We start from the raw sequence: 26,905 nt of genomic DNA, 5'->3' as shown, positions 1-26,905 counted from the left end.
AGCCCAAATTTGCATTCTTGAGATAAACCTCACTTGGTCATATGTATTCTTTTACCCATCACTGGATTCAAACTGCTAAAAACTTGTTTAGAATGTTTACATCTGTCTTCATGACAAATACTCTTCTCTAGTTTTCTTGTCATGATGCTGCCTTATTTTGGTATGAGGGTAATGTTGGTCTCAAACACTGAGTTGGAAATTAACCCCTCCTATTTCCTGGAAGCTTTTGTCAAAAATTGGGATATTGTCTTCTTTTAATCTTTGAAAGAATTCACCAGTATAGCCATTTAGGTTGGGCATCTTACCAGAAATGTCTACAGAAATTGTGGTGATGTCACTTCTCTCATCCCTGATGTTGGTAATTTCGTCTCTTTTTCTCATTAGTCTAGTAAAAGGTTGATCATTTTTGTTGATCTTAAGGAAACAAAGGCGAAGCAGGGTGGCTCACACATATAATATCAGCACTTTGGGAGGTTAAGGTGGGAGGATCACTTGAGGCCAGGTATGAGACCAGCCTGGGCAACATAGTGAAACGCTGCCTCTATAAAAATTTAAAAAAAAAAAAAAAGTTTTTAATTGCACTGATTTCCTCAACTGATTTTGTTTTCTCTTCCATTGATCTCTTTATTCTCTTTTTTTAATTTTGAGGTTCATCTGCTATTATTTTTGTAACTTCTTAAGGTGGATGCAGCGTTGGGCATAGTGTCATGTGCCTATCATCACAGCTTCTTGGGAGGCTGAGGTGGAAGGATCACTTGAACCCAGGAGTTCAAGGCTAAAGGTAGCTATGATATGATCACTTCAACCTAGGCAATAGAGTGAAATTCCTGTCTCCTTAAAAGAAAAAAAAAAGAGAGAGAAAGGTGGAAGCTGACATCACTGACCTGAGATCTTTCCTTTTTTAATATATACATTTAATGCTATAAATTCCCCTGTAAGTACTGTTCTAGCTGATTCCTACAAATTTTTATATTTTCTGTTTTCATTTGCATTCTGTTCACTATAAAGTGGGTTTCTTATATTCAGAACAGTTGGATTTAAAAAAAGCAAGACTCAACTGATTATAAAGGATAACCGACAATTTACATTTAATTATTGATATAGCTATTTAAATCTACTATCTTAGTGTTTATTTTCTATCTGTCCCATTGACTCTCTGTTCCTCTTTCGGATTTGTTTATGACTTCATTTTATCACCTTTACTGGCTTACTGTTATTTACTCACTGATTTTCTTTTTGTGGTTGCTTTAGGTCTTATAATACACATTCTTATCAGTTTACTCTCAGGGAATGTTATACTGCTTCATGGTCAGTATAAGAACTTTAGAGCAGTATACTTTCGTTACCATCATCTCAATCTTGGTACTGTCATACATTTCACTTTATGTATGTTAACCACACAATATCGTATTATTTTTTGCTTTAAATAATTTATTGTCTTTTAAATAAATTTAAAATAGAAAAATAACTTTTATATTTACTCACATATTTGCCACTTTTGGTGTTCTTCATTCCTTTGTATTGTTGCAGATTTCTATTTGGTATAATTTCCTTCTAAAGGCATTTTTTCATCATTTCCTGTGGTGGGAGTCTGCTTGTGACAAACTCTTTTAGCTTTTCTAAGTCTGAAAAAGTTATTTCATTTTTGTTTTTGAAAAATATTTTCACTAGGTATAGAATTCTAAATTGAGCTTTTCTTTCAGTAAAGATGTTGCTCCAGTGTCTGAGATTCTTCTCTCTGTCCTATGTCTTTTTTCTTTAGCTACTTAAAAAAAAATTCTCCCTTGTTGCTGGTTTTAAGGAATTGATAATGATATGCCTTGGCATAGTTTTCTTATTTCTTGTGTTTGGGGTTCGTTGAGTTTCTCTCAAGGATTAATATCTGACAATTGTTTCACTTATTTTCTTTTTTAATTTCAGGTGGGAAGGTAAATCTCTCATGTCATTTTGGCCAACAATGAAATTTCAATTTCATGTTCCCTATTTTCTGCATCTAAAATTTTATTTTTTATACTTACTTAGCTTTTAAATTCCATGACAAACATGTTTCATTTGTACAAATAATTACTAAAATTATTTTATCCCACCTCTTTTAATAGACATTATGCACATTTATTTTTCAAAAAAAGCAACAGGAAAATATTAATAGATTTAAATACATCATGTAGGCAAAACACACTAACATTTATGTCTTCTAAACCTGTTAGATAGTGATATACAAGTAAACTTGTTACAAGTCATAATGCTTTCATAATCTGTCAGGAAAAGATCACATTAACATCCCTATATGCTTCAGTACAAATGTATTCTACAAACCACACTGGGTTAATATTCCTGTTTTTATTTTTGGAAGTGATTATTAGTAAGTTTATGCTTATTAAATATATCCTTGAAAATTTCCATCACTTCAGAAACCCATAAAGTTAGTAACCTAAAGTTTTTTCCTTTTTTTTTAAATTTTAGTACATACTTTCATCTCAGAAGTCAAAATGCGGCAGGAGAGCTATACAAAGATACATAGTTTAAATCTTTGGGACAAGAGACAACAGAAGGTAAACAAGTCAGTAGCCCTCCCAAGCTTCACTTAATCTAAAATTGTAGATCACGGTAGGTAGATGTATACATCTGTCTATTGCCAAAGAGGTATAAATTATTCTGACAACCTTTCTAAATAATTTTATGGTAAGGCCAGTAATATAAAAATATTGTACACAGTACAGAAAGAATTAAAGTTAATGATAAAGACCACAAAATAAAATAAACCATACTTCTTACTTGGAAAAACAAAATAGCAATAATACTATAATATTTAGTGTCTAATATGAAATCTCCACTCATTATAAGTTGTCATATTGACTGAAATTTTACAGTACAATGTTGCATATTACTAATGAGATAATCAGCAGATAGATAGCTCTTGTCGAGTCCTATGAATCTTAAACATTTTTTATAGGTAAAGATACCTAAAAAATACCACCTAGGAATAAAGATTTGTCAGAAGTACAATATAGTAACATAACTGCAAAAGATATCATGTAATTTGTGCAATTCAAAATTCCAAAAATTGTCTTATCAAATGTACAATAAATAATAGTCATACTTGACTTCATCAAGTTAACAAAATAATTACTAGCCAACCCTATGCTTTATTAATCAGTGGCTTAGAAACACCAATTGCCATTTTAAAATTACTTTCTCCATAAAAATAGAAGGCATGTCAAAGTCTTTAAATCTCAACTAGCCCCAAAAATTTGAAAGGCAATTTGTCAATAAAAAATATATGTTAAAAAAAAAAGATGACTAAAAAATAAACATAACCAATATTTATGCACAATTTTCTTCTCTTAAAAAGGGCACTTAGTGGATGGCTAAAGCTTTCAAAAAAATAAAGATCCTGTTGACTTTTCTATTGGGTAGATGACATACTGTACAATTTTTAATATAAAAATATACATATTTTTAAGATGAAACAGTGGTTGGTATAAAATCCCATCACACTTTTACTTGAAAAAATTTTTTTCCCTGGAAGCCATGAAAACAATACTGATTCTGTGTAGTTCCGTGTTGCCTGAAACTTCCCAAATTATAGAACATTAAGGTATTCACTGAAACTTCAAAAGTGGGCCCGTAGTCTTTTGTTTTCTTCTCGTAGTCTTTCAATTTCAGCCACTAAACCTTCATTCACTGAGTATCTTTCCAGCAAAGAATGCATTTCATTCTAGAAAAAGGGGAAAATGCTTTTTAAATTATTGATATTTCACATTTATTCGGCAGGCTATGTTTAATATACTTTCAGCTATCATTTCTCTCATGTTCAATTAACTAGGTGAATGATACTTCTTGTACTTAACAACTTACTACTTTGTTAATATAAATGGAAGATCGCTGGTGAAATTAATGTATTTGGAAAATTTGTATTTGCATATTTAAGATGCTTTTTTGCTTACTTATCAGGAAGAAAGCCATGGAAAAAAGAAGCCTTAAGTACTTCAGAGGTTAAAAAGGAGGTGACCAGTTAAAATCTATTTTACTTATTTAATTTCTAAAACTACCTATTTACTTATCTTAGAAACTAAATAAAACAACTAAAATATATTACCTTTAATGAATTTTTAAAAATTCACACAACTCTACTTTCATTTAAAATATTAAAATAAAATTTGCCATACATACCAGTTGCATATGAAACTGTTTAATCATCTCCACTTGCAAATTCACAATGTCCCTATGGCATGCTTCTCTAGGAAGAATGGAAAATACTTTTTAGAATTACAATAGTTTAACCAATTCTAGGTCATTCAAGAAACTCACTAAACTTTTTCATTTGCCAAATTACTGAACGTTAATAATTATTATAATAATAAAAATAATAAAAATAAATGCACTGAGCATTTATTTACTATGTGCTAGGCACTGTTTCTTTTACTTTAAATATAAGAACTCATTTAAAATATCTTCACAAGTAGGTGCAATTATTACCTCCATTTTACAAAAGAAATAACCACAGAGTAGTTATAACTTGTTCAAAGTCACACAACCAGTAAATGATGAAGCTAGGATGTAAACCCAGGCTGTTTACCTCCTGAACTCTCCGATACTATATTCTTTCATATAGAAATTGTCATTAAGACACAAACTTATCTTACAATGAAATACAGAAAATTCACTAGGTTAGAAAGATCATTTTATTATTATCAGTTTAGCTATTGAAAAAATATACTTTCAGTAGAAAGTGGCAATTTGGGTGGTTATAGCATGGTTTACTCAATAAAATGCAATTAATTCATATCTACAAAAGAATATATAAAAATTATGAAGTATAATAACAAAAGAAACACTCAGTCAGCCACCACACAACTTATGAACTAAACGTTATCAAATCATAGAAGCTTCCTGTGTGTTCCTGTCTGATTCTGTCACTTAACTCTTGGGGAAAAGCCCAAGCAAGAAGTCATTACTCTCCTGAATTTTGTTGAACAAAGAAATGCTTTTGCTTTTTTAATACATTTGTATAACATATAATCTGTAGTCAGTGTTTTCATTGTGCATGTTTTTGAGCATGTAAGCATTCCAAAAAAAGGGTACCATATAGCTTATATTTAAGAAAGAATTCAATATTGTTTTGAAGATTCATGTTTTATATATCCATAAATCAGTGGTTTGTACTGGTATATCTATTTTCCTGTTAATATTTTGATTGTTTTCAAGGTTTTACTATTACAATGTTGTTATAAACAATCATGTATTATCTCCCAACCCACATGTGCCAATGTCCATTGATGATATAACCGAGTGTAACTCAAATGTATACTCAGTTTTACAAAATCATGCAAATTGTTTTCCAAAGGTAGTGTCAATGGATGTCACCAGAATAACAGAGTTCTTCTTGCTCTATATCATCATCAAGACTTAGTATTACCAGATTTTTTTATATTTTCCCATTTACTGGCTGTGACATGATATCTCATTGCATTTTTAGTTCTCTAATTATGAAGCTGAATTATCTTTCCTGTGTTCATATACCATTCCTCTTCCTTGAAATGCTTTTTCATATCTTTTTCTTACTCATTTGTAAGCGTTCTTTACATAATCTGATCCTTTGTTATTTATATGAGAACTGCAGATATCTTATCCGTTCACTCTGTGATATCATGTGATAAACAGTTCTTATTAATGTGCTCAAATATACTAACTTAATAATGCAGTCAAATTTACCAATGTATTTTTATAGGCAGTGCATTATTTTATTTTTAATGATTTCCTACCATGAAGTTATAAACTTTTATAATGTCAACTTTTAATTTACATGGAACTGATTTTTCTCAATAGCATAGAATAAGGATCTATACTTATTTTTTACAGGAAAAAACAGATGTCGCAACACAACTTATTATTCCATATTTTGCACATAAATCTGCAATGCTACCTCTCTATCATTTCCATATATGCATAGGTTTCCTTCCAGCTTATTTCATTCCTTTGGCCAATATGTCCTCCCTGTGCCATGCTATATATCTTAATTATATTTTAATAATTAAGTGTATTCATCTGACAAATAAGTCCCCTTCAGCCTTATTCTTCTCTGAAGTGTCTTAGTTATTCCTAGATTTTTTTCCTTCCATACATATTTTGAAATCACTTCATCATCATCTTCCGAATCCCAGCTGGGATTTTCATTGGAATTGCATTCAATCTACTGACCTTATTTAGGTGAACTAATATCTCTATAAAATCTCTCCATTTATTTAAATATTAATGCTTCTGAACAAAAAAAAATTTTAACTGTTTTTCTATAAAAATCTTCACTACCATTGGTAGATTTATTCCCAGGTAACTTACTGTTTTTCTGTTGTAACTACGAGGGTATTTTTAAAAATTTCCTCTTCTACTTTCAGTTATAGTAAAAACTGTATTAAAAACAAACAAAAACACTATCAGGGAACCACCAAGGTGGCCAGGACTTGAAGGGCCATGATCTTGCAAAGGAAAGACTACCAGGTAAGCTCTATATTTACCTCTGTTTTTCCTTCTAGATTACGTGCTGATTCCACAGTGTGGAGAAGAAACTGAGCTGAGGCAGTGGCATGGAGGTTGAGATAGTCTCGCTGGGTGGGGGAGTATTAAGAGTTTGGGCCTACCAAGGTAGTCAATGCTGTAAGAGCCAAGGTCTTGAAGAGGGGAGACCTGCAGAAAAGTAAGCCTGAAACTGCAATTTCCCCTTACGACATCTGTTGACTTCTAAGCAATGCTTGCACTGGGTTAGATGGCAGGAAACCAACCATAAAACAAGCAACTGAAGAGCAGAGAAAGTATCTGGAAGCCTCGTGATGCTGGCAAAACAGAGGCTCAAGTCTGGGACCCACCAAGGTGAAAAAGACAGTGAATACTCCAGATGTTCAGCTGATGCCCGAAGAGAAGACTACACACTAGGAATAAAGGCAAACTGGAAACAAACCAGTGCTAAGAAAACCTGAAACCTACTAACTACAGGATCAAAGGGATCTGCTTGCCAAAAGAAACTTAAATATTTTTAATAGACAACAGAAACAGATGCAGAGATTTCCACTTAGGATGTATTAGAGGTTGGGGCAAAAGTTTAATTTCTCAACTCTAACAACAAAAACAAACCTGATAACCTATAAAATCATATTATTTTAATTTCAACTGAGAGCTGAGAATGGAAAGAAATCTAAATGAACTAAAATCCAGAAAATGAGGAGTTCCTCCTAGGAGAAAAGAGACCCATGACTAGGAGAAAAGAGACCCAGGTTCATGCCCTCGACAGAGTAAAAAGAACTACGTGAATTTTTGGTAAGATTTTTAAAAGCCAAGTTAACACTGCTTGATAGTTTGGAATTCCAAGGGGTCCCAGACACAAAGAAAGTCTGAATTTACTCACCAACTTTTTCCCACGAGCCTTCATTCAGCACTCATGTAAAAAAAGTAGGGACAGGTGTAACAGGAGGGGCGAGGGACTCCCTAAGATACAGATGCACAGAGCCTGGTGAAGCCTTACGGCGGTAGAGAAAAACTGAGAGTAATCCCTCTAACGCTCTCCAGGCTCTTACGGAGAAGATGGCAACCACGCCATACTGCTCAGGGAGGATGGCTGAGAAAGAGGCCCTCAATACCCTCTCTGTCCTGCCAGTGATAGGTGTAGATGAACACCTAGTCTGATGAACACCTAGGCGAAGAGCAAAACAAGTGAATTTACAGAAATCCTCCGAGCCACTCTAGGTCCTCAGTGAGTCCCAGGCAGAGGCTGCCTATGGTCATAGGGCAGAAGAGCTGAGAGAAGTCCCTACCTACCACCCCTAGGTGCAGACATGCAGCACAGGGCAGCAGAACCAAGAGGCACTGTAGACCTTCACCAAACATGCTGTGGCAGCTCTGCAGGGCTGGAAGCGAGACAGACACACTTCTCCTGAGGCACAGAAAGCCAGGAACAGACCAGAAAGTGAAAAACCACCTCCGGCCACCCCAAAAGCTGACAGCAGGGCAGTCATGCACAGCCATTTCAGAGTTGCTCCAGCACTCAGATCCCTGGGTCTGCTGAAGGAAAGGCCCTGAGCCCACTGTTCTCAAATCATCTGAAGCCAGTGGAGAACTGACACCCAAATGCTTGTTGAATAAATGGATAATAAACAGACAGCACCCATTACTCCTGTGCTTAAAAACTGATGGCTCTCCATTACCTGTGTGTTAAGACCTTGACAACTGTTTTTTAGGCCTCGTCTCTTACCACGGTGCCTTCTCTCTGCAAACATTCCTAGAATGTACGATCATGTCTCTGCTCAAGCTGTTCCCACACGTCGGTATAAAATAAAATCTCTTCAGTGTACCTTTCTAAATCTGCCCCCGCAGAAGAACTGCTCCCTTTCTGTGATTTCAACATCACTTTGCTCACGCTGTATTACAGTCAGTTGTATCTAGACAGTTCTACTATTATGCCATAAATATTTATGCATTCCGTAAAAAAACGTTATTCTTTAACACTGTGTATTAAAAATAACAGAACTTAGGGGAAAAGGATTGGCAAAGCACTCAAAAACCTATGTATGCAACTTTGTAACCAGAGCACAACAAAAACAATTAAATCCTAATAAAAAATACTAACATAGTTAAAAAGACATAGTAAAAATCTAATAGATAATTATTGAATAAACCCTTACTGTGAAGAAGTGATGGTCACTTAATGGAAGAGAATAGAAGGACTGGGGCTATCCAGTTACAGCTGTGTTCATGTGTACTTTATTTTGGCTGCTATTACATGAACAAACAAAATTTTCTCATCATATTGTCAACACTGTTCTATTTTACTGATCCCAAATGAATTAATTCACATTAAGAGAAACACACATAGTAGAACACACTGCACCGAGCCCAACTAAATCACAAGGCCTTTGTGGGCAGATCATTCATTTTTGTATCCTCAGTATCTGGTACATATACTAGGCTGGGTAAATGCTAAAGTTATAATTTTTCTTTAAAAAGTATTTTTCAACATTTAACAATATATTTTACAAGTATTTTTAAACATTAAAAGGAAGCATGCACCAACAAAAACTGCACATTGTCTCCAACATTCCTGCTTACGGTAATGCAAATCTGAGCTAGAACATTAACTATTGGTTAGAAGGGAAAAAAGGCACCAATGATTTTAATAATTGAAGACAGCTTCCAAAAATATCAAAATGATAAAAGAAAACAGCACTGCAGAACACATTCTTACAATGCTCACAATTCGAAGGATGAGAAAGACAAGGATAAGTCTGAGAAAGAATTTTTTTTTAGATTAAGTATTACATTCTGATGCATTCTATTGGAAAATATTCAGAATTGCTCTTTAAAATATCTTTTTCTACTACATTATTGCACACAGCATACCTAATAGATGATCTCTATGAACATACTGCAGGTAAGAACCCAATTTAAGCTTACCAGAACTTGTCCACATTTTAATAATAAAAAAAGTTCACAATGGCAGTCTGCCTACTAGACTGCCCTGCTGAGTTATCTAATAATTGCCCTAGGTAAATGTGCATTTTCGTGGCTCATAATCAATAAACGCAGTATGAAAAGATCAACAAAACTCATCATGTTTTCTATGGCTTTACGGTTACCAGAACCCAGACAACAGTAACCAATAACATTATCTATAGTTCTGGTTTTACATCTAGAAAAAAATAAGTAAGGTCTAGATAGAAGGAGTAGTTTCTCAATTACTACCTAAAGTCATCCAACGTTTCCTGTATCATGTTCTGAATAAAACGAATTTGAATGGAAGTCAATGGTGCATTTTGCCGGTTATTTCCAATGGTATCGGCTATTTTTTCTGAGAGTGAACTGGCAACTCCAGCAGTGATAGAGGATGCTATCTTTGGATCTAAAATAAAGAATGAAGAAAATATTAATAGTCAACTTGGACTGAGAGACATCAAACATTTCTAAATAAGATTTGGCATGTGAAAACTTGAAAAACTGGCAAAGAAGAGTATTCCTGTGACATTTAGAAAAATTCACTGTCTGGAATACAAATCTTAGAAACTTTCTATAACATTATTTCTAACAGTCATTCATCTATATATATAAACTGCCAGCTGTCTAATGTAATACCACATGACAGAGGGATTAATCTTGAAGAATCTATGAACCATTTCCTCTTATAAAAGATGAATGTGACAAGCTGAACCACAAACTAGATAAACCAAGACTATTAAAAACAAACAGAAGGAAAATAGGAGTAAAGTACTGCTACAGGAAAAGCCTTTGAGTTTAAGCTAACGCAATATCTATCCACAGAAACCTTCAACTAAAATATAGATATTTATATAAAAGTTGATTCTAAATAAAGAGTTGCTTTGTGTAGATAACTCTTAAGAGTTAAATCAAATATTCCTTTAAATGTGATCAAGTCTGTATGGGTCTGTAGCACAAACTCTAAGGATAAGACTTGAATATGAAAGAGAAAAAGACATTTTCAGGTAGTTAACCACTGCTTTTCAAAGGGTCCTACATAATAATTCTATCTCTACCATATTAAATAAATACACGTTACACTGAAAATCTAATTCACACCAAAACATCAAATCAATGTACCTGAATTTAACTATTCATATCCATTTCATTGTCTTTAGTAAGACTCACACTATAAAAGTGTGCATAAACTTTAAACTCCTTGAACATTTTTAGTCTATGAGTACTCTATTTCTCCTTTACAAGTTAAACAATTGGGATGATTTTTCAATTAAACACTTTCAAACATCAGAAGGTTCATGTACGTACTTGGAGTTGAGGATCTATTGATTGGGGGTTCACATATCAACTGGGCTTCAATTTCATTCTCTGGCTTTTCAAATTTCTCAGAATTTCTTGTTTGGTTAGATGATGGAGAGGTATTTAGGTTTCCACTTTCAGCACCAGATGTGACCAACTTTGCTAACTTTATATTTAAAATAAACAATGACTTTAATATACAATTTTTTGTTTTACTCATATTACCCATATAATTTTTGCCTATTTCTCTCTTTCACCCCAGTATGTAGGTTCAGGGAATTGAAGGAAAATAGGAAGGGATATAGAATAAGAAAAAAAATACGAGAACTAGAGGCAAAATAAAGTAACATTTACTAATCAAAAACAATCTCAACAATAACATGATGAGGAAAAGCTCATTTACTAAACACCTGCTGTTGAGTATCATTTAAAATAGAGATAACTGGCAAAAAAATAAAAACAAAAACAAACAAAAAAAACAACCATTCATGTGGTAACTAGTCAATAATATTTGTAAAATAAAAGATGTTTTTGTACTTCTTACATGGTATCTTTTCAGTATCATTCTAAACAATAAATATGAAAATACAGACATATTGTACACCTAACTGGCTTGGCCTTCCTGGTAATTTTTGATCATTCTGAACCCTTACATAAGAAATTAAATTCTATATTATACACTATATTTTAGCAGAAAGTAACAATGATAAATTCCATTCTTAGCACCATCAGTTTGCTCTAATGATTTAACCACCAACTTGATGTTGTACACTGCAATGAAATACACTTTAAAAGGATTCAGGGATAAAGCGTTCTTGCACACTTCATCAAGCTATATCAAGTATCTCATCTTAGATAAATAGTGCAACTTTCCATCTGCTGTAACTTTCAACATATCCAAAGCGAGATTTCAAAGTATTCTGTAGTTATTAAAAACTGGCATCAAGACTTAAGAATAAGTGCACAGCACTGTTAATAATTAGGATACATACACTGGCAGCCACCCGCTTTCTACTGATAAACATATACAGTGAGTTCGGTATCATTTTCAGGCAAATACCTGTTTGAAGGAGTCTTTAGATTCCTGTTTTCCCATATATATCTTCTTAGACTCAGCAGTCAGATCATGATTTTCACTTTCCTCTTTCCCTGGAGATCCCATAAAGACATTAAGAGGACTAGAATGCAATAGTGAAGTACTTGAAGTTACTGGATTCTTTCTTGGAGGAAACACTGAGTTCAACTGCGGTAGAAAGTCAAAGCCTAGAAAAGAAGAGGAAAAAACTGCATGTGCACATGGTGTCCTCCAACCTTGGACACTGAAGAGAAGCATTTAATATGATAGGCAGATTAACATGGGAGAAGATATGGATCTGCATTCTGAAGACTGGTTTGTTTCTCAGATATACCCCATAATTGATGTGTATTCTTGGGCAAAAGTCTTAAACTTTCTGTGACTATTTCCTGATCTGCAAATGTGAATGATGATATCCATCTCCCAGAGTGGTAAGGCTTCAAAGATATTATTTGTGAAAATACTTTGAAAACAGCAAAACACAATGTTTTAGTCAGTATTAGTTTTTGATAACTGAAAATTGTTAATTTGGTATATATCTGTGGTACGTATCTTGGAAGGCAATTTCTAAGATGGCTTCTAATGACCCCTGCCTTTGGCGTCCCCATCCTTCGGTAATCTCCTCCCTTTGACCATGGCTTGGACCTAGTAACTTGCTTCTAACGAAAGTAATATGAAAAAGTGGTGAGATGTCACTTCCAAGATTAAGGTTATTAACATATTCTTAAGAGAGGGCTTCCATTTTGGATGCCTTCTCGAATTCTCTTGCTCACTGGCTCTGAGACAAGCCAGCTGCCATGTTGTCGGCTGCCCCATATATAGAGAAACTCATTGGCATGGAACTGATATCTCCAGCCAACAGCCATAGGAATGAGCATGGAAACAGTTCCCTGCCCAGTTGAGCCTTAAGCTGAATGAAGCTCTGGTTGACATCCTGACTGAAGCAGGAAGACAGACTTGAAGGCAAAGGTACTCAGCCAAGTTATGCTCTGTTCTTAAAACACAGGAATTATGAGATAATACATGTTTTTTTTTTTAAGCCTCAAAGTGTTACAGTGATTTGTTACACAGCATAGATAATACAATATCACTTTTCATTTTCACGAAAATACATCTAAGTAGTTCTTACCATCTCCTTTGCCTATGGACTCATCACCTCCCTTGTTAACTACAGCATCTGTAACAAAATTAGAAAATCAAATTTTAAAACTAGTGAAAGAGAAACCATATCAGTTTAGGCTTCCTATTCATTCCCCAAAGAGTTCAAAGACTAACAATCTTAAAAAGCTAAATATGAGTGAGGATAAAGGTAGGAGAGTACTGATTTAAATTTCTCTTTTACATTCTTTTAGCTTCATTCATACTTTAGTAGCAAATATGAACAGATAATTCTATAGTACAGTCATTTAATGAGGCAGCAAGGTATAGTGTAACAAGCCCTGGGGTAGGTTATGGAGAGCTATAATCCAGTTCTGCCTATACCACTTAATAGCTTTGTGACCTCGGACAAGTCTCAAATGCAATTAAGTTTCAGTTTATGCATCTATAAAATGGGGATAACACCCTGGTAAGCTCAGAAAATTGCTTTGAGGATCAACTGAAATAATACAAAAATATTTTGCAAAGCAGAACAATGTTATAAGAAACAAAGTTTTATTAGTGTTTATTTCAATGGTAGAATATGTATAAGACTATTTTAATCCTGTAATATTCATTTGCCAGTCCATAACAAAATTTGTAAAATTCAACTTTAACAGGTTAATAAAAAATGAGCAAAAGTCATTAACAAATTCACCAGAAATTCAAATGGCCAATAAACACACAATTATATCAGGAGAAATATCATCTATGTGCATGTGTGTATATGTACCCAGTAATTGCACAGCATGTACATGCACACTTTTAGAAGTTATTAGCTTCCTTATCAATACTGTGGAACCATAATGAATCTGGAGGGCATATGACTCAAATGCTAATAACATTTTTAAACATGGCAAAAGTAATGAAAGAAAAAAGTAATTTATTCATTTGTCTTAAAAACTATTAAAGATAATTTAATTTATAACTCAAACACTTCCAAAAAGCCCCTTTGTACATTCTTCAATGCAAAAGTTGCTCCAGAGGAGTCCCACTGGCCAAAACTCCCAACTCAGCACTAACCCCAGAAACCTTTCTCAACTCTAGCACTAGTCACTTTTCTCTCCACTCATATCCGTCCTCTCTTTACCCTTTACTAAGTAGTTTCATTTCTCTTCACTCTTTATGTAGTTTGACTTCTCTTCATCATGAAGGAAAAGAATCCTTCCTCTTTCAGTTTGACTTAGTAATTTAAATAGAAATTTGCAGACCAGGGTAAGGCAGAAGATCCTCAATAATTTTGTAGCATCATGTATGTATTTATTCCTTCTGACTATAAAATTGTAGAAAATTTGGAAAACAGACAATTTTAAAGTAAAAAATGAAATTGTGTAAGATAATGAGTGGATGAAACAACTTCAAGATCCTGCTGTTGACACGGTACACTTATAATAAATACACCAATCTTTGTGGGGCTCAGTATTTTCTGAGATAAATTTGTAGAAATGGAATTACAAGGTCAAAAAGTATGAATATATTAACTCTGTCATCCATGTTATTGATAATATTGCTGTTAGCAATGAGATAATTCCATTCCACTAAGAAAAACATTATGGATGTTAGTACCAAAAAGACACACCTAAATAATGTACTTAGTTCAGACACTATGAAGAATAACATATATCATCCTTCTATTTATCCAGCTGGCAAAATTTGCTTTTTATTATGGCAACATTTTTTATGGGATGGGGGAAGGTATACACCTATACACACACAATTTTTTAAATTAGGAAGACTTTTTTGCATATCAAAACATCTAAAATTTTAGGAACATTAATTTAGAAGTAGATACAAGGGACAGATTGCCTATGAAGGTAAAAACTTCCTTCAAGGAACTTTGTGAATATTAAAATGCTAACTCGAGAGCTATTTGCATAACTCCCATGTGAAAATTACCAGCATATATTTTAGAATGATAACATTTAAAATATCAGGACAAAGAAAAAGATACCACCCCAGGGATGGAGAAAATGAGCAAACTGATCCATGAATAGAGTTGGACTGAAGCTATTATTCACATCTTTTAGCCAGAATAAAAATACTGACTACCAACAAGAGAACAGGATCCTCTGAACAGACTTACCATCTCTAATAGGTGAGAACATGTCACCTAAACTACTTTTCCCAGTATCATCAAGGCTGGAGGAATCCTGATTTTTTCCACTGTCTGTTTCCTTAGATAAAGTGTCTGTGTTTATGCTTCGAGGCAAACCTTATAGGAATTAGATATAAAAATCAATGTTATTACATCTAAATAAATTTTATCATCAGAAGCTAGGTTGTAAAAATCAATGCATCACTCATATTGTTGGTAATATTACAACTATGAGCATAAGGAGAATAAAACAGAATATGACAAGAGCTAAAGTTAACCAGGATTTTCATGGAACAATAAAACAGAATATGACAAGAGCTAAAGTTAACCAGGATTTTCATGGAACAAAAGGTTCCTCAATAGAAAACAGCTTATTTGTTCATACAGCAATACCTTATTTTAGCCATTTTGTTGGAATTTTTCTAAAATAATTTATATTCTTTGCTGCTTTCTTAAAGTACACTGAACACAACTTACTTTTGCTATTAACTGAGTCTTATGATCATCTACAAACGTGATTTTTTCTTTTCAGTCTGTAAGGCATATAGAGCGATGTCTAACATACCGCGGGATTCAATTAATGTTACTTTTCTTCCCTGACTTGCAGTGAAGGGGTTTTCTGTCTTTTCTTTCACTAACAGTGGGAGTTTAACATTGCCCCCAGCATTACAGATCTCAAATGACTTCACTAACCTCCGTAGTTTCAAAGAGGAAGCAAACCAGAACACCAAACTCATAAAGAATGGTATGGTAGACAACAATAAAGAAGACGGCAGCAGTGTATTTTTTCTGGCAGTATATAAACGCATGGCTTTAGGGTAGGGACCTTTTAAGAGGAGCTCAGCAGGCTCAGTAGCTTCTGTTTCATTACTGGAGGAAGGACAAAGTTTTAGAGCTTCAAAAATTTTGATTAAAGTCTGCCACCAGGATTGGTAGCACGTTATTGCATTACGTTTTAAAAAATGCTTTATTTGGTATCTCAGGCCCAAATGAAAAACTGAAAAGTGAGATGAAAACAAAAAACAGACTGCATATTCAAAAATGCCCAAGACTGGCTAACAAAATTTTCTAGTAACAACTGCTATAAAGTTAAAATATTACCAAATCATTTGTACTATTGTTGAAGAGTGTCTATAGCAACAGTTCAGTTGTTATAAGGAAGAAATTTCCTCTCCTTTTTTCTAGGTCCTTAATATGTTTGAATGCATAACTCCAGCCTCTGAAACTTTAGGAAACAGAAGTTTGGTATCATTTGAAAACAGTGCTAAAGTCTTATTCTTTTCTTTTTAAATGATGATTTCCTTCTAAAACTGAGTACCAACAGCAAGTTGAGAGAAGTTCTTTGGAATAACTAAATCTGGACAACTTCAATAGAAGCAACAGAAATTTTTTCTAAACTTTAATTTTAATCAAAGCTTAAAATAGTAATAGTGATGATCATGATGACCACAATGGTAGTATCAACACCATAATGTACTGAGCGCCTACCATGTGCCAAGTACTTCCAATACATTTTCTCTGATTTTCGTAATAACCCTAAAAGTTAAATATCATCTTAAATGTGTGCAGGAAAAAAATGAGACTCAGAAAGGTTAAGAAAATTGCCTAAAGGCATCCTGGCCGGAAGTGACAGATCAGAGACTGAGTCTACTATTCTCAATGTTTCAGAGGCAAAGAAAAATGTGTGTGTGAGTGAGAGAGAGAATGAGACACAGAGAAAGAGAGAGGAAGAGAAAGAGAATGATGAAGCAAATGTGGCAAAATTTATAAAGTGCATCTGCCAAAGGGTAATGCTCATGAGTTGTCTGTACTATTCTTAAAACTTTTCTGTAAGATGACAATCATTTCAAAATACAATTAATACACAAACATCGTTAACTTTGTGGGGGCAGAGCACTCACTCACTTTGCCAGAAATTTTGCGAATCTACCAAGAGCTATCATTAATCCATGATCCTGAAAGATCCGAGTCTTTGATTTCCAAATTAATGCTGTCTTTGTTAAACAAGAGCCTTCTTATTATAAAACTAAATGAATAATGGAGAGACTTCAGAGAGTTTATAGTAAATGACGGAATCTTTATTTTAATTTTTGAAAATTGTGAAAAAAGTTAATTTTGTAAGATAATGGCAATTTTCATAATTAGTTAATTCAACATGTTGGCAGACATTACTCAAAGTTATATTTCAAAAATAATTTCTTCCTTAACTAGATATGAATTATCTTTGTCTCCAGGAGTTCCTAAATAAGAACCTAATTATTTTTCTAATATATAATGGCTTTTATATAAGGATGATATAGATATTCACGGGAAATTTATAGTGAACATACTTACTTTAAAATACTACTCTACACTATCAAGATCAACAAAATAAAGTTTTGCTTCTACTTGGAAATAGCAAAATCATGCTACAAAAACACCAATAAATATTTTTGCCCAAGTATTTATCCTGAAAAATTTAAAAGACATCAATATATGCATTTCTACTGAGCACAGTATTTTGGAAACATGCTAGTATACCATGTAGACTTTTTAAGGTATTTGCTGCACGTTGACAGTATAGCATAACTTCTTAAAATAAAAATGAAAAGGTTTTCAGGAATTTACAGAATATTTGCTTTATTGTGAGCAAGAAATATTTTCTACAGTAAGTATGGGAAAGCTTATCATATAACACATCAATAAAGTCTAAATGAATCCTGTTTCAGAACTGTTTCATCAATTATATCAGAGAAGAAATCATTAAAAATTGCAAGATTCTCATTTATTTTTATTTAACAAATTACGAATATACTGCCTAATATGTGCCAGGCACTATTTAGCACTTTAAAATACTCGTTTCATCACTTGACTTACTTTTCATTCTAAAATGTGAAATAAAAAGAGCCATTAATAGCTTTTTTTTTTTTTAATGAAGAGATCGAATCATAAGACAGTGTCAAAGTTTCATATTCTCTACTGGTTAATCTGAAGACACAATGAAAAGCCATTCAGTATGTAGTAGTATTAAGGATGAATAATTTCTGAGTTAGCCTTCTTCCATTTTTAAGATAATATTTCTCACAAGAGAAGATTAGCTAAACAATAGGGGCCTTTTAACATTTTTGAAATTAATAGCTAAAGTTACTATTTTCACTTCTTCAATGATTTTCACTTCTACTAATTTTACCTAAATACTCAAAGAAATTTGAATTCTAGGTTCTTGAAGAATGCGCGAATTATATGTAAGCCAAAAAACAAAAACAAAAAAACCCTCCAACAATATATAAGCAATATTTACCTGCTTTTTCTTGAACAGCAACTGTTCCTTTCCCCACAGCTGACGTCATAGGCTGTGGTAGAACTGTGGCAATGGACGTGGTGGGTGCTTCTCTGACAATTCCGGAATTCTGAACTCCTCCACTAGCAGCGTTCACATTAACACTTCGTTTGTTCACTGTTGTGGGCTTATTTGAACAGCCTTTATTTAAACTTGACTGAAATGCAATGGAATATTTAAAAGCTCAGGTTACTAATGTTTCATACTATACATTAATATTTTATAAATTCCCTGTTAGATTAAAAAACGTATTTTTTTCCTTGCAAATCTTAAGCTTGCTGGCAGATCTGAGTTTCCCTCTAAATCAAAATGTCATTTAAAATACTTTTAAAGAGAGAAATATATAAGAATTAAAAAAAAGAAAAAAAAAGTTTTAAACTAAATATCAAATGGCTTTGTACTAAAATTATTATATAATATTACACATAAAATCATTATGTAATTATGAAACAAAACTATACTGTGTTTGACAACATATAATTTCCATATTCTGAGTTAGATTTATTTAATAAAATCAAAAATGCTGAAAAGAAAATGTCTCACCTTAGTAAGAACAGTGGAGTACTGAAATGCTATACATTGCACAGATGTCTTGTGAGCGCTGATGGTCTTAACTGGTGATTTCAACATTCTTAAATCATATTGATATATTTTCCCCCGGGAAGATCCAATAGCCAAAGTGGCTCCATCGGGCATGAAATCTACTGCAGTTAGAGGAGTGTCAGCCACTAAAGTTTTCACCAGCCTATGGGAAGGAGAACAAAGTATGTGTAGTATGTTATTGTGTACAGGTATATTAGCTTATATAAGTAACTATACCAAAACCGGAGTTAACACTTCAAACTGATCAAAGAGCACACATTTCCCAAATATTTGTTTAAAGCATAATTTCAGAATTTGACTTAGAGACATTTCTAATAAAGTGGCATCTAGAGAACTGCCAAACATTCCATCTTACTTTTCTATTCACTTCCAATAAGTACATTCCGCATCTTACAGAAGCAGCACCTACTTCTTTAATTATTACTCTGAGAGTGAATGTAGCAGAACTGTCTATTACGCCACAAACAGGGGCTCTGGCCTCAGGGTTGAGGAGGACCTAAGTATCCACTTTCCATTATTGACCTGCTTAGGCCTCATGAGGACTATGACGTCTCACAGGGGTGCAGCTGTTACTTTGTTCTTAATTGTGCAGTTTTGACCAAAAAGCTAAGAGGAACACGGTTCACATGCTTGATCCTTAGGAAGCTAATAAAGAAATATGGATGGTGATCTGCTGAAGCTGAGCTCTTTACTGGTGTGTCTAGTATAAGAGAATAATGGCTTACTGGGCTCTCAGTAAATTGTTCCATAAAAGAAGACAGCAAATAAGTCCTAACAGTAAAAATTCTAGCATCATAATAAAGGCTGACAGTGGGACCTTCCCTTGTAGTAATCATTCATACTCCACATGATCTACAGACAGTGTTAAGCATCTTGAATACAACTGTATCACTCTTGCATTCTTTGTTTCTTTTAGCTAACTAAGCATACCTAAATTTAACAAGAAGAGGGTACAGTGGGCCCAAAAGCTTAGAAGATTATGTACACCAGTACACAATCAGTATTTCTCAAGTGGGAGCAACCAGGGGACATCTGGCAATGTCTGGACACCATTTAGGCTATTGGTATTTAGATAGCAGAGGCCAGGGATGCTGATGAATATCCTACAATACCCAGGACAGCCCCTCACAACAAAGAATTGCCCAGCCCAAAATGTCAATGGTTTCTAAACCTTCCTCTAGATAATTAATCAGTTTTAAAGCAAATTAATCATTTGGGTTAAAAACATATGCATTTTATCATATTTTGAAAAAGATGCTAAAATTAAAATGTGAAATCATTAAGATGTCATCTCTCTATGTTCATGTTTCAGAAGTACTCTAAATACTACCTGCAATCCATCTATATTTTTCTGCATGAAAAGAAAATTCTTTCTTACCAGATTCATCAACTGTGCAAACTTTAGGACCCCTGGACATTAGTCAGAGGTCTACACAAATCATAAATGTGCCTGTTAATGGAATAATAGCTATTTGTTACTAAATTAAAAAATAAGCATGTCACACTTACTTCTTACTTGAAGTGTCATAGAGGATGATTCTTTTATCCAAGCCTATGGTTACAAAGAGCAATTCATTGACAGGAGAAAAACAGATGCCTGAAGCTGGAGCTTTGTGTACACTGTCAAAGTTATGGTATGGACTCTGACTATTTACATCCCAGAGAGTTACTATTCCATTATCCGAAACACTGCCCAGTAGTGATTTCTTAAACAAGGAGTACTTCAACTGCCGAACAGACTATAAAAATGAAAGAATAAATTTTATGTAATTAGAAGCATTCACAAGGACGTTTTATATAAGCCATATAAATTATGGCCAACCACACTATTCACATGGGGTTCAGGATTTCTCTGATGTGTAAGAGTGACAGGTTTCAGTCAGGTGTGGTGGCTCACGCCTGTAATTCCAGCACTTCGGGAGGCTGAGGCAGGTGGATCATCAGAGGTCAGGTGTTCAAGACCAGCCTGGCCAACCTAGTGAAACACTATCTTTACTAAAAATACAAAAATTAGCTGGGCATAGTGGCAGGCACCTGTAATCCCAGCTACTCAGGAGGCTGAGGCAGGAGAATCACTTGAACCCAGGAGGCAGAGGTTGTAGTGAGCCAAGATCACGCCATTGTACTCTAGTCTGGGTGACAGAGTGAGATGCTGTCTTAAAAACAAAACAAAACAAACGAAAACAAAAACAAACAAACAACTCTGTCTTAAAAAAGAAAAGAAAAGCAAAAAAGAGTAACAAACTTCAATCATGACAATCACAGTGTCATTCAGTGGACCATGAGATGACATACCAATAACTGAAACATACCAATCAATAGTCTACTAATATTCGCCATTTCATTATCTTGGAGTATAGCTACCTCAATCTTCCCCTTTCAGAGGAAAAAAATAATACATTGAGATTATCTACATGAATTCATCAGGGTTAGAACATTCACCATATATAAAAGGCCTAGTCACAGTCAAATCACAAACAAGTAAAAGGGAATACCGGGAGAAAAAAAAGCAATAATATTTTGTATTTTTTTAAAATATCTTATTTTGATGCATTCGTTTGAATCTGAGCATCTGATGCACTGACAATTCAACACTTGAAGCATAATTTTTTAAAAAAAATTAAACCACAAAGGAAAAACTGGCAACACTCTAGACTGGGGATGGACTATATCCACTGTTTCAAAACCATCAGCCTGAGGGCAATGCTGGCCTTTCTCTAAACACAAATCCCTGTGGGTAGTGGAGATATTATCTCTTCTTAGTTTCTATGGACCAGAATAAACAAAGATTTAGTTTGAATAAACTGATCTTAGATTAAAACTAACTGAATTTTATCTACTTTTCTTTTTTATTAAAATGTTACTCTCAAACTTGTACTGATGTTGTCATTTACTAGGCTGAAAATTAAGTACTTTACATTTAAGCTATTTTTTTCCCTACAAATTTATATTCTACTTAACTCTAAAATGTCTAAAATAATATATATTAGATCTCAATAACAAAAAAAAAATTGTCTAGAAAATACAGACTTTTTTTTTCTAAGGAAAAAAAAAAAGGAGTATTAGTCACCTGGCACCTAAGTTAAGACAATTAATATGTTAACCCATTAAATATGACTCATTTTCAACAGCTAAAGTACAAAGAGAAAATGTTGGTTTACCTAGTTTTTATTTTTGTTGGGAAAAAGTATATCCAACTCGAATAGTCAAATCTTTTCTCTGGTCTATATTCAAGAAAAATAAACTACATGAATGTTAACTATATAAAAGACACAGAGCTCCTTAGTGCATTATGTTAATGATTACAGAGTCATACACAACATATCAAAATATAAGGCAAAACATGATTTCTAAAAAGATTTCTACAGCACTTTAGGAGTTCATATAGTTATGGTCCTTCACATGATGTAAATTTAGACTAAATATACAAGTAGAATTTTTAAAAACACCATAAAAATCACAGACGTGGTGGATTCTCAAAGTTCATAAAGTTTAACCTTTTAGCAACAGCAGGAATTTTCCTAAAACATCCTTAAAACGTGGTCATCCAGAATCTGCTCGCATGTAGCAAGGAACAAGAAGTTTACCACTGTCTATAATACAACTTGATAACCAGTTAAAAACATATTCTTGATCAAGACAAAAAAAAAAAAGGCTAAAGATAATGATAAATGTTCCTTTCAGATAAACCTAAGTTCAGTGAACGCTCAGCAAACCTCTGTATGATTTAAGTGAACTACTTAAACTCTCCAAAACTCAGTGTTGTCATTTACGTAACAGAAAATGCTCTTGTTTTCCTGTCACAATTATTTTAAGGATTAAATAGCATTTCTGTAAAGGATCAGGTACACAGCAGCTGTCACCACCATTTTCAGAAGTTCATAACTTACTTGCTCATCACTGCTTGTGTACCCACCATTCAAACATCTTTTACATATATTTTTAAAGACCCTTAAGTAATCACACTGAATTCTTTAAATGCCTCCAATTATTTCTGTGACAATACTAACAGAATTTCATTTCTTAACTTTCTACATCTATTAAATCTTCTCTTTAGAATATCATTAAGATATTAGTTAAGAATCCTGGATAAACAAAACACTGATTTACTAAATTATATATATATATAATTTATATATATATTTAAGTGTGTGTGTGTGTGTGTGTGTATATATATATAATTTTTTTTTTTTTTAAGCGACAGGATTTCGCCATTTTGCCTAGGCTGGTCTCAAACTCCCAGATTCAAGCACTCCACCTGCCTCAGCTTCCCAAAGTGCTGGGATTACAGGTGTGAGCCACCACGCCTGGTCTCCAAATTATGTTTAAAATAAATATTAACTTACTTTAGTATCAGCAGCACTTAAGTCATTAAGTCCCTATTTTGTTCCAGACTAAACTATTTATAAGAAAAGAATTAAATCAAGAAGCTTATGGGGGGGAAAAAATCCCGGCACTATAAGCAACAATGCTATTTTTTCTTGTAACACATTATTGGGTAAGAATGTTGTGTGTTTATGGAGGAGGGAGACAGTTTCTAAATATAAAAAGCACACCACTCACTACAGGTGAGGGGAAGGTTTCAAAAACTTATTCTTAAAGGGCCAGACAGTAAATATTTTATGCTATTGTACTGAAAAGTAGTTACAGATAATATACAGATGAAAAGCATGGCTGTGTTCCAGTAAACTTTACAAAAATAAGTAGGCTACACCATTGGTTATACTTTGTCAGTCTCTACTAAGATAATCATTTAATAGAAAAAAGGTTTTTTTGATCACAAAGAAGAAAAATCATCCATAAACCGAGAAAAGCTGGTTGACATTTTGAGGGGACGTCCTTTAAGTATTTTTCCGTGTGTATGTATGTTTCTGTGTATTTAGTATAGTATCAACAGAAAACCTGGAATCATGCTTTATAATAAACATTATGTTAATGTTTTCTACGTGATTTTAATAGCTGTTTAAGATATGAATGCATGAGTACACCAATTTATCTAAATATCATGTCAGACATTTGGGTTACTTCTGATTTGCAAGTACTCTGATTACTATCCTTTTTTAAAATTATTAATTTATGAAAAAAATTGTAATTCATTGTTGTTCATGCCTTAAAGGTTCTCAGTTGAAAATATGAAATGACTATTTGTCTTTCTTCTTTTGCAAATTGCTCATTATTCTACTTTGCCTATTTTCTATCGGGCTATGAAGATTTTTAAAATACTAATTTGCAACTTGCTCTTAATATAGTAAGAACATTAATGCTCTCATAGATTGTAAATACCTTCCCCATTTCATCTAAATTTTGTGAATTTTTGTCTTGCTTTTTGTCAGAAGTTTTAAATTTTTATATATTTAAATTTATCAAACTTGTTGCCAGTGACTTATGACTAAACTTCTTTATATTTATGCTTATAAAAGCCTTCCCTTTGCACAGATAAGAATATACATTCACATCATTGTCTTACTAGGCACTACAAAGCAGTGAGAAATTAATGTAAACATCTTAATATACATATGTACATACACACATATATATGGTCATAAATATACATAGTGTTCCTTTGACTCCATACTAGCTTCTTGATTCCCAGGGCCTTATTTCAAGCACAAATCATCTGTCACCTAAGCCACTACATAGTTATCCTATTTCCATTCTCAGTGGCTTACTATCCATCCTCCACTCTGTTGCACTAACTAACATCTTCAAACCTGAAAATCTCAACATATTTGTCTTTTGCTTAAAATCCTTTCAATGGGAGGTCTCTGAGAAGTTACTGGTTATGGTGGTGGCAGAGTTTCCGAATGGCTGTCAATACTGTGAGTGCATGCGCGAGCGTGTGTGTGCGTGTACATATGTGTGTGCGTATGTGCATGTGTATGCAGAAAAGCAGGCCTGAGACTGCCTATCTTTAAAAAGTCCTGCACTCAGGGTTGGTCCTTGGCTAGCATCTGCGAACTTGGGTTTTGGAATGGGTCCCACTGCCTTAACTGATAAGAATGGCTCACTCACTCTGCCTAAACTTATTTGTGACAGATATGGTTTAAGGCTGAACCACAGCTGAATACCTAATTTCCTTCTGAGAGTTTGGAATTTTGGTATGTGCTAGGCAGTGGGCTCCTAGATATAACCAGCCCCCCAGTAAAAACCCTGGGCACTGAGGCTCTAACAAGCTTCCCTGGTAGACAATATTTCATATATGTTGTCACAATTTGATCCTGGAGGGGTTAAACACATCCACTCTAGGAGAAGACTCTTGAAAGCTCACATCTGGTTTCCTGTGGCCTTCACCCCATGCACTTTTCTCTTTGCTGGTTTTGCTACTTTGTATTCTTTCACTATAAAACAAATCATAGCCATGAGTATGACTATACACAGAATCCTGTGAATCCTAGAGAATGACCAAATTTGATCTTAGAAATCCCCAACACAGCGTGAGTGTGAGCGTGTGTGTGTGTGTGTGTGTGTGTGTGTTTTACAACAGATAATAAACTAGATGACCAAAAACTAAAATCCCACGGACAACATTTATAACAAATTAGATGATCAGGTATCCTCATGAACCCCCAAATACATGCTGAGAGGTCAAAGAATTAACAGCCATAAGTCTTTCATGGTATTGGTGTCTCTGCAGAAGGAATTTGAAGGAAATAACAAGGAGTCTGAGATCTGAGAACAGAAGCAGCCCATAACAGTCAAAAGGTATTCACAAAAAAGCATGTTGGCCAATTTTACAACCTCAGCCAAAACCCAGAACATCTACTGCATTAACGGGTCTGTGCTACAGGTTTGCAGGAAGGTCAGAAGGACAAGAGCAGTCCAGCCAGAGAATTCCAAAACTGACAAGTCAAAGTGTGTCCCTCCCAGGTCACAGCCCCACACTGAGGAGATCTGCTAGGAGTGGAAGCAAACCTGAACAGGATGGAGGCAACAGAGCTGAAAGAAACAAAGGTTCACAGATAGGTGGAAAAGCAGAGCAGAGCCAGGGAACCCCAGAAAGCAAGCAGTCATTAAAAAATATACATATACTTTTACACATATATACACAAACATATATACATATACATATATAAACATATATTTACATATATAGATATACATATATACACATATACATATACATATACATATATATATATATAACAGCCATAAGTCTTTCATGGTATGACCAACATCAAGATATATTCTAGAAAAATTATATATATATATATATATATATATATATTCATATAAAACAATGGGGAGCTCTGTGAAGTTAGAAAAGCCACTTGACCCCCTTCTGTCTAGAAGTTCAGGGAAACTAAAACTAATTTCACAGACATATCCCACACAAACTTACGAAAACAAAGAGAACAAGAAGAAAAATGTTCCAACAGATGACCAGAAAGAAAAAAAAAAATACAAGATATTAAGAAAAAAACAAATTTAAAACTCAGAAACAAGATGTCAGAACTTGGGAAAGAATTCAAAATTTTTAAAATCTCTTCAAAAATGAAGGCTAATTTAGAAGGAATTCAAAAATGAATAAACAACAGACAATACTTTAAAGACAGGTTAAAAAGGAAGAAATTTTTAAAAATCAAAAAGAAATAAAAGTTTAAAAACACTTGAGAAAAAATGACAAACCACTGAAAAGAAAATGCAACAACAAAAAATCCAAAGAGAGAAAAAGAATACTAAAAAATTATAATTTAACAAAAATTTCCAAAAATAAAAGATTTGAAACTACATATTAAGAAACATACTATGAGCCAGGCATAGTGGCTCACGCCTGTAATCCCAACACTTTGGGAGGCCGAGGCAGGCAGATCACGAGGTCAGGAGATCGAGACCATCCTGGCCAACACGGTGAAATCCTATCTCTACTAAAATAAATACAAAAAATTAGCCAGGAGTGGTG

General features: G+C 33.8%; 1 protein-coding gene across 3 annotated transcripts in view; it reads right to left on the bottom strand.

The window, feature by feature from the left end:
- Positions 1-2,046: 2,046 nt before the first annotated feature.
- NEDD1 (NEDD1 gamma-tubulin ring complex targeting factor) overlaps positions 2,047-26,905 on the bottom strand; it is a 44,430-nt gene continuing 19,571 nt past the window's right edge. For all 3 annotated transcript variants that reach the window (XM_008004330.3, XM_008004332.3, XM_008004331.3), the window contains 10 exons: positions 20,515-20,744; positions 18,946-19,147; positions 18,364-18,559; positions 15,072-15,200; positions 12,981-13,028; positions 11,837-12,039; positions 10,786-10,942; positions 9,730-9,886; positions 4,174-4,240; positions 2,047-3,718 (listed from right to left, as the gene is read on the bottom strand). In XM_008004330.3, coding sequence (XP_008002521.3) covers positions 3,614-3,718; positions 4,174-4,240; positions 9,730-9,886; positions 10,786-10,942; positions 11,837-12,039; positions 12,981-13,028; positions 15,072-15,200; positions 18,364-18,559; positions 18,946-19,147; positions 20,515-20,744 — 1,494 coding nt within the window. In that variant the 3' untranslated portion in view covers positions 2,047-3,613. The remainder of the gene's footprint in view (positions 3,719-4,173; positions 4,241-9,729; positions 9,887-10,785; positions 10,943-11,836; positions 12,040-12,980; positions 13,029-15,071; positions 15,201-18,363; positions 18,560-18,945; positions 19,148-20,514; positions 20,745-26,905) is intronic.

Source organism: Chlorocebus sabaeus, chromosome 11 (genome assembly GCF_047675955.1).
Source record: "Chlorocebus sabaeus isolate Y175 chromosome 11, mChlSab1.0.hap1, whole genome shotgun sequence".
Classification (NCBI taxonomy): Eukaryota; Metazoa; Chordata; class Mammalia; order Primates; family Cercopithecidae; genus Chlorocebus; species Chlorocebus sabaeus.
The sequence above is the reverse complement of the archived record's forward strand: the minus strand, read 5'-3'. Positions and strand labels throughout refer to the sequence as shown.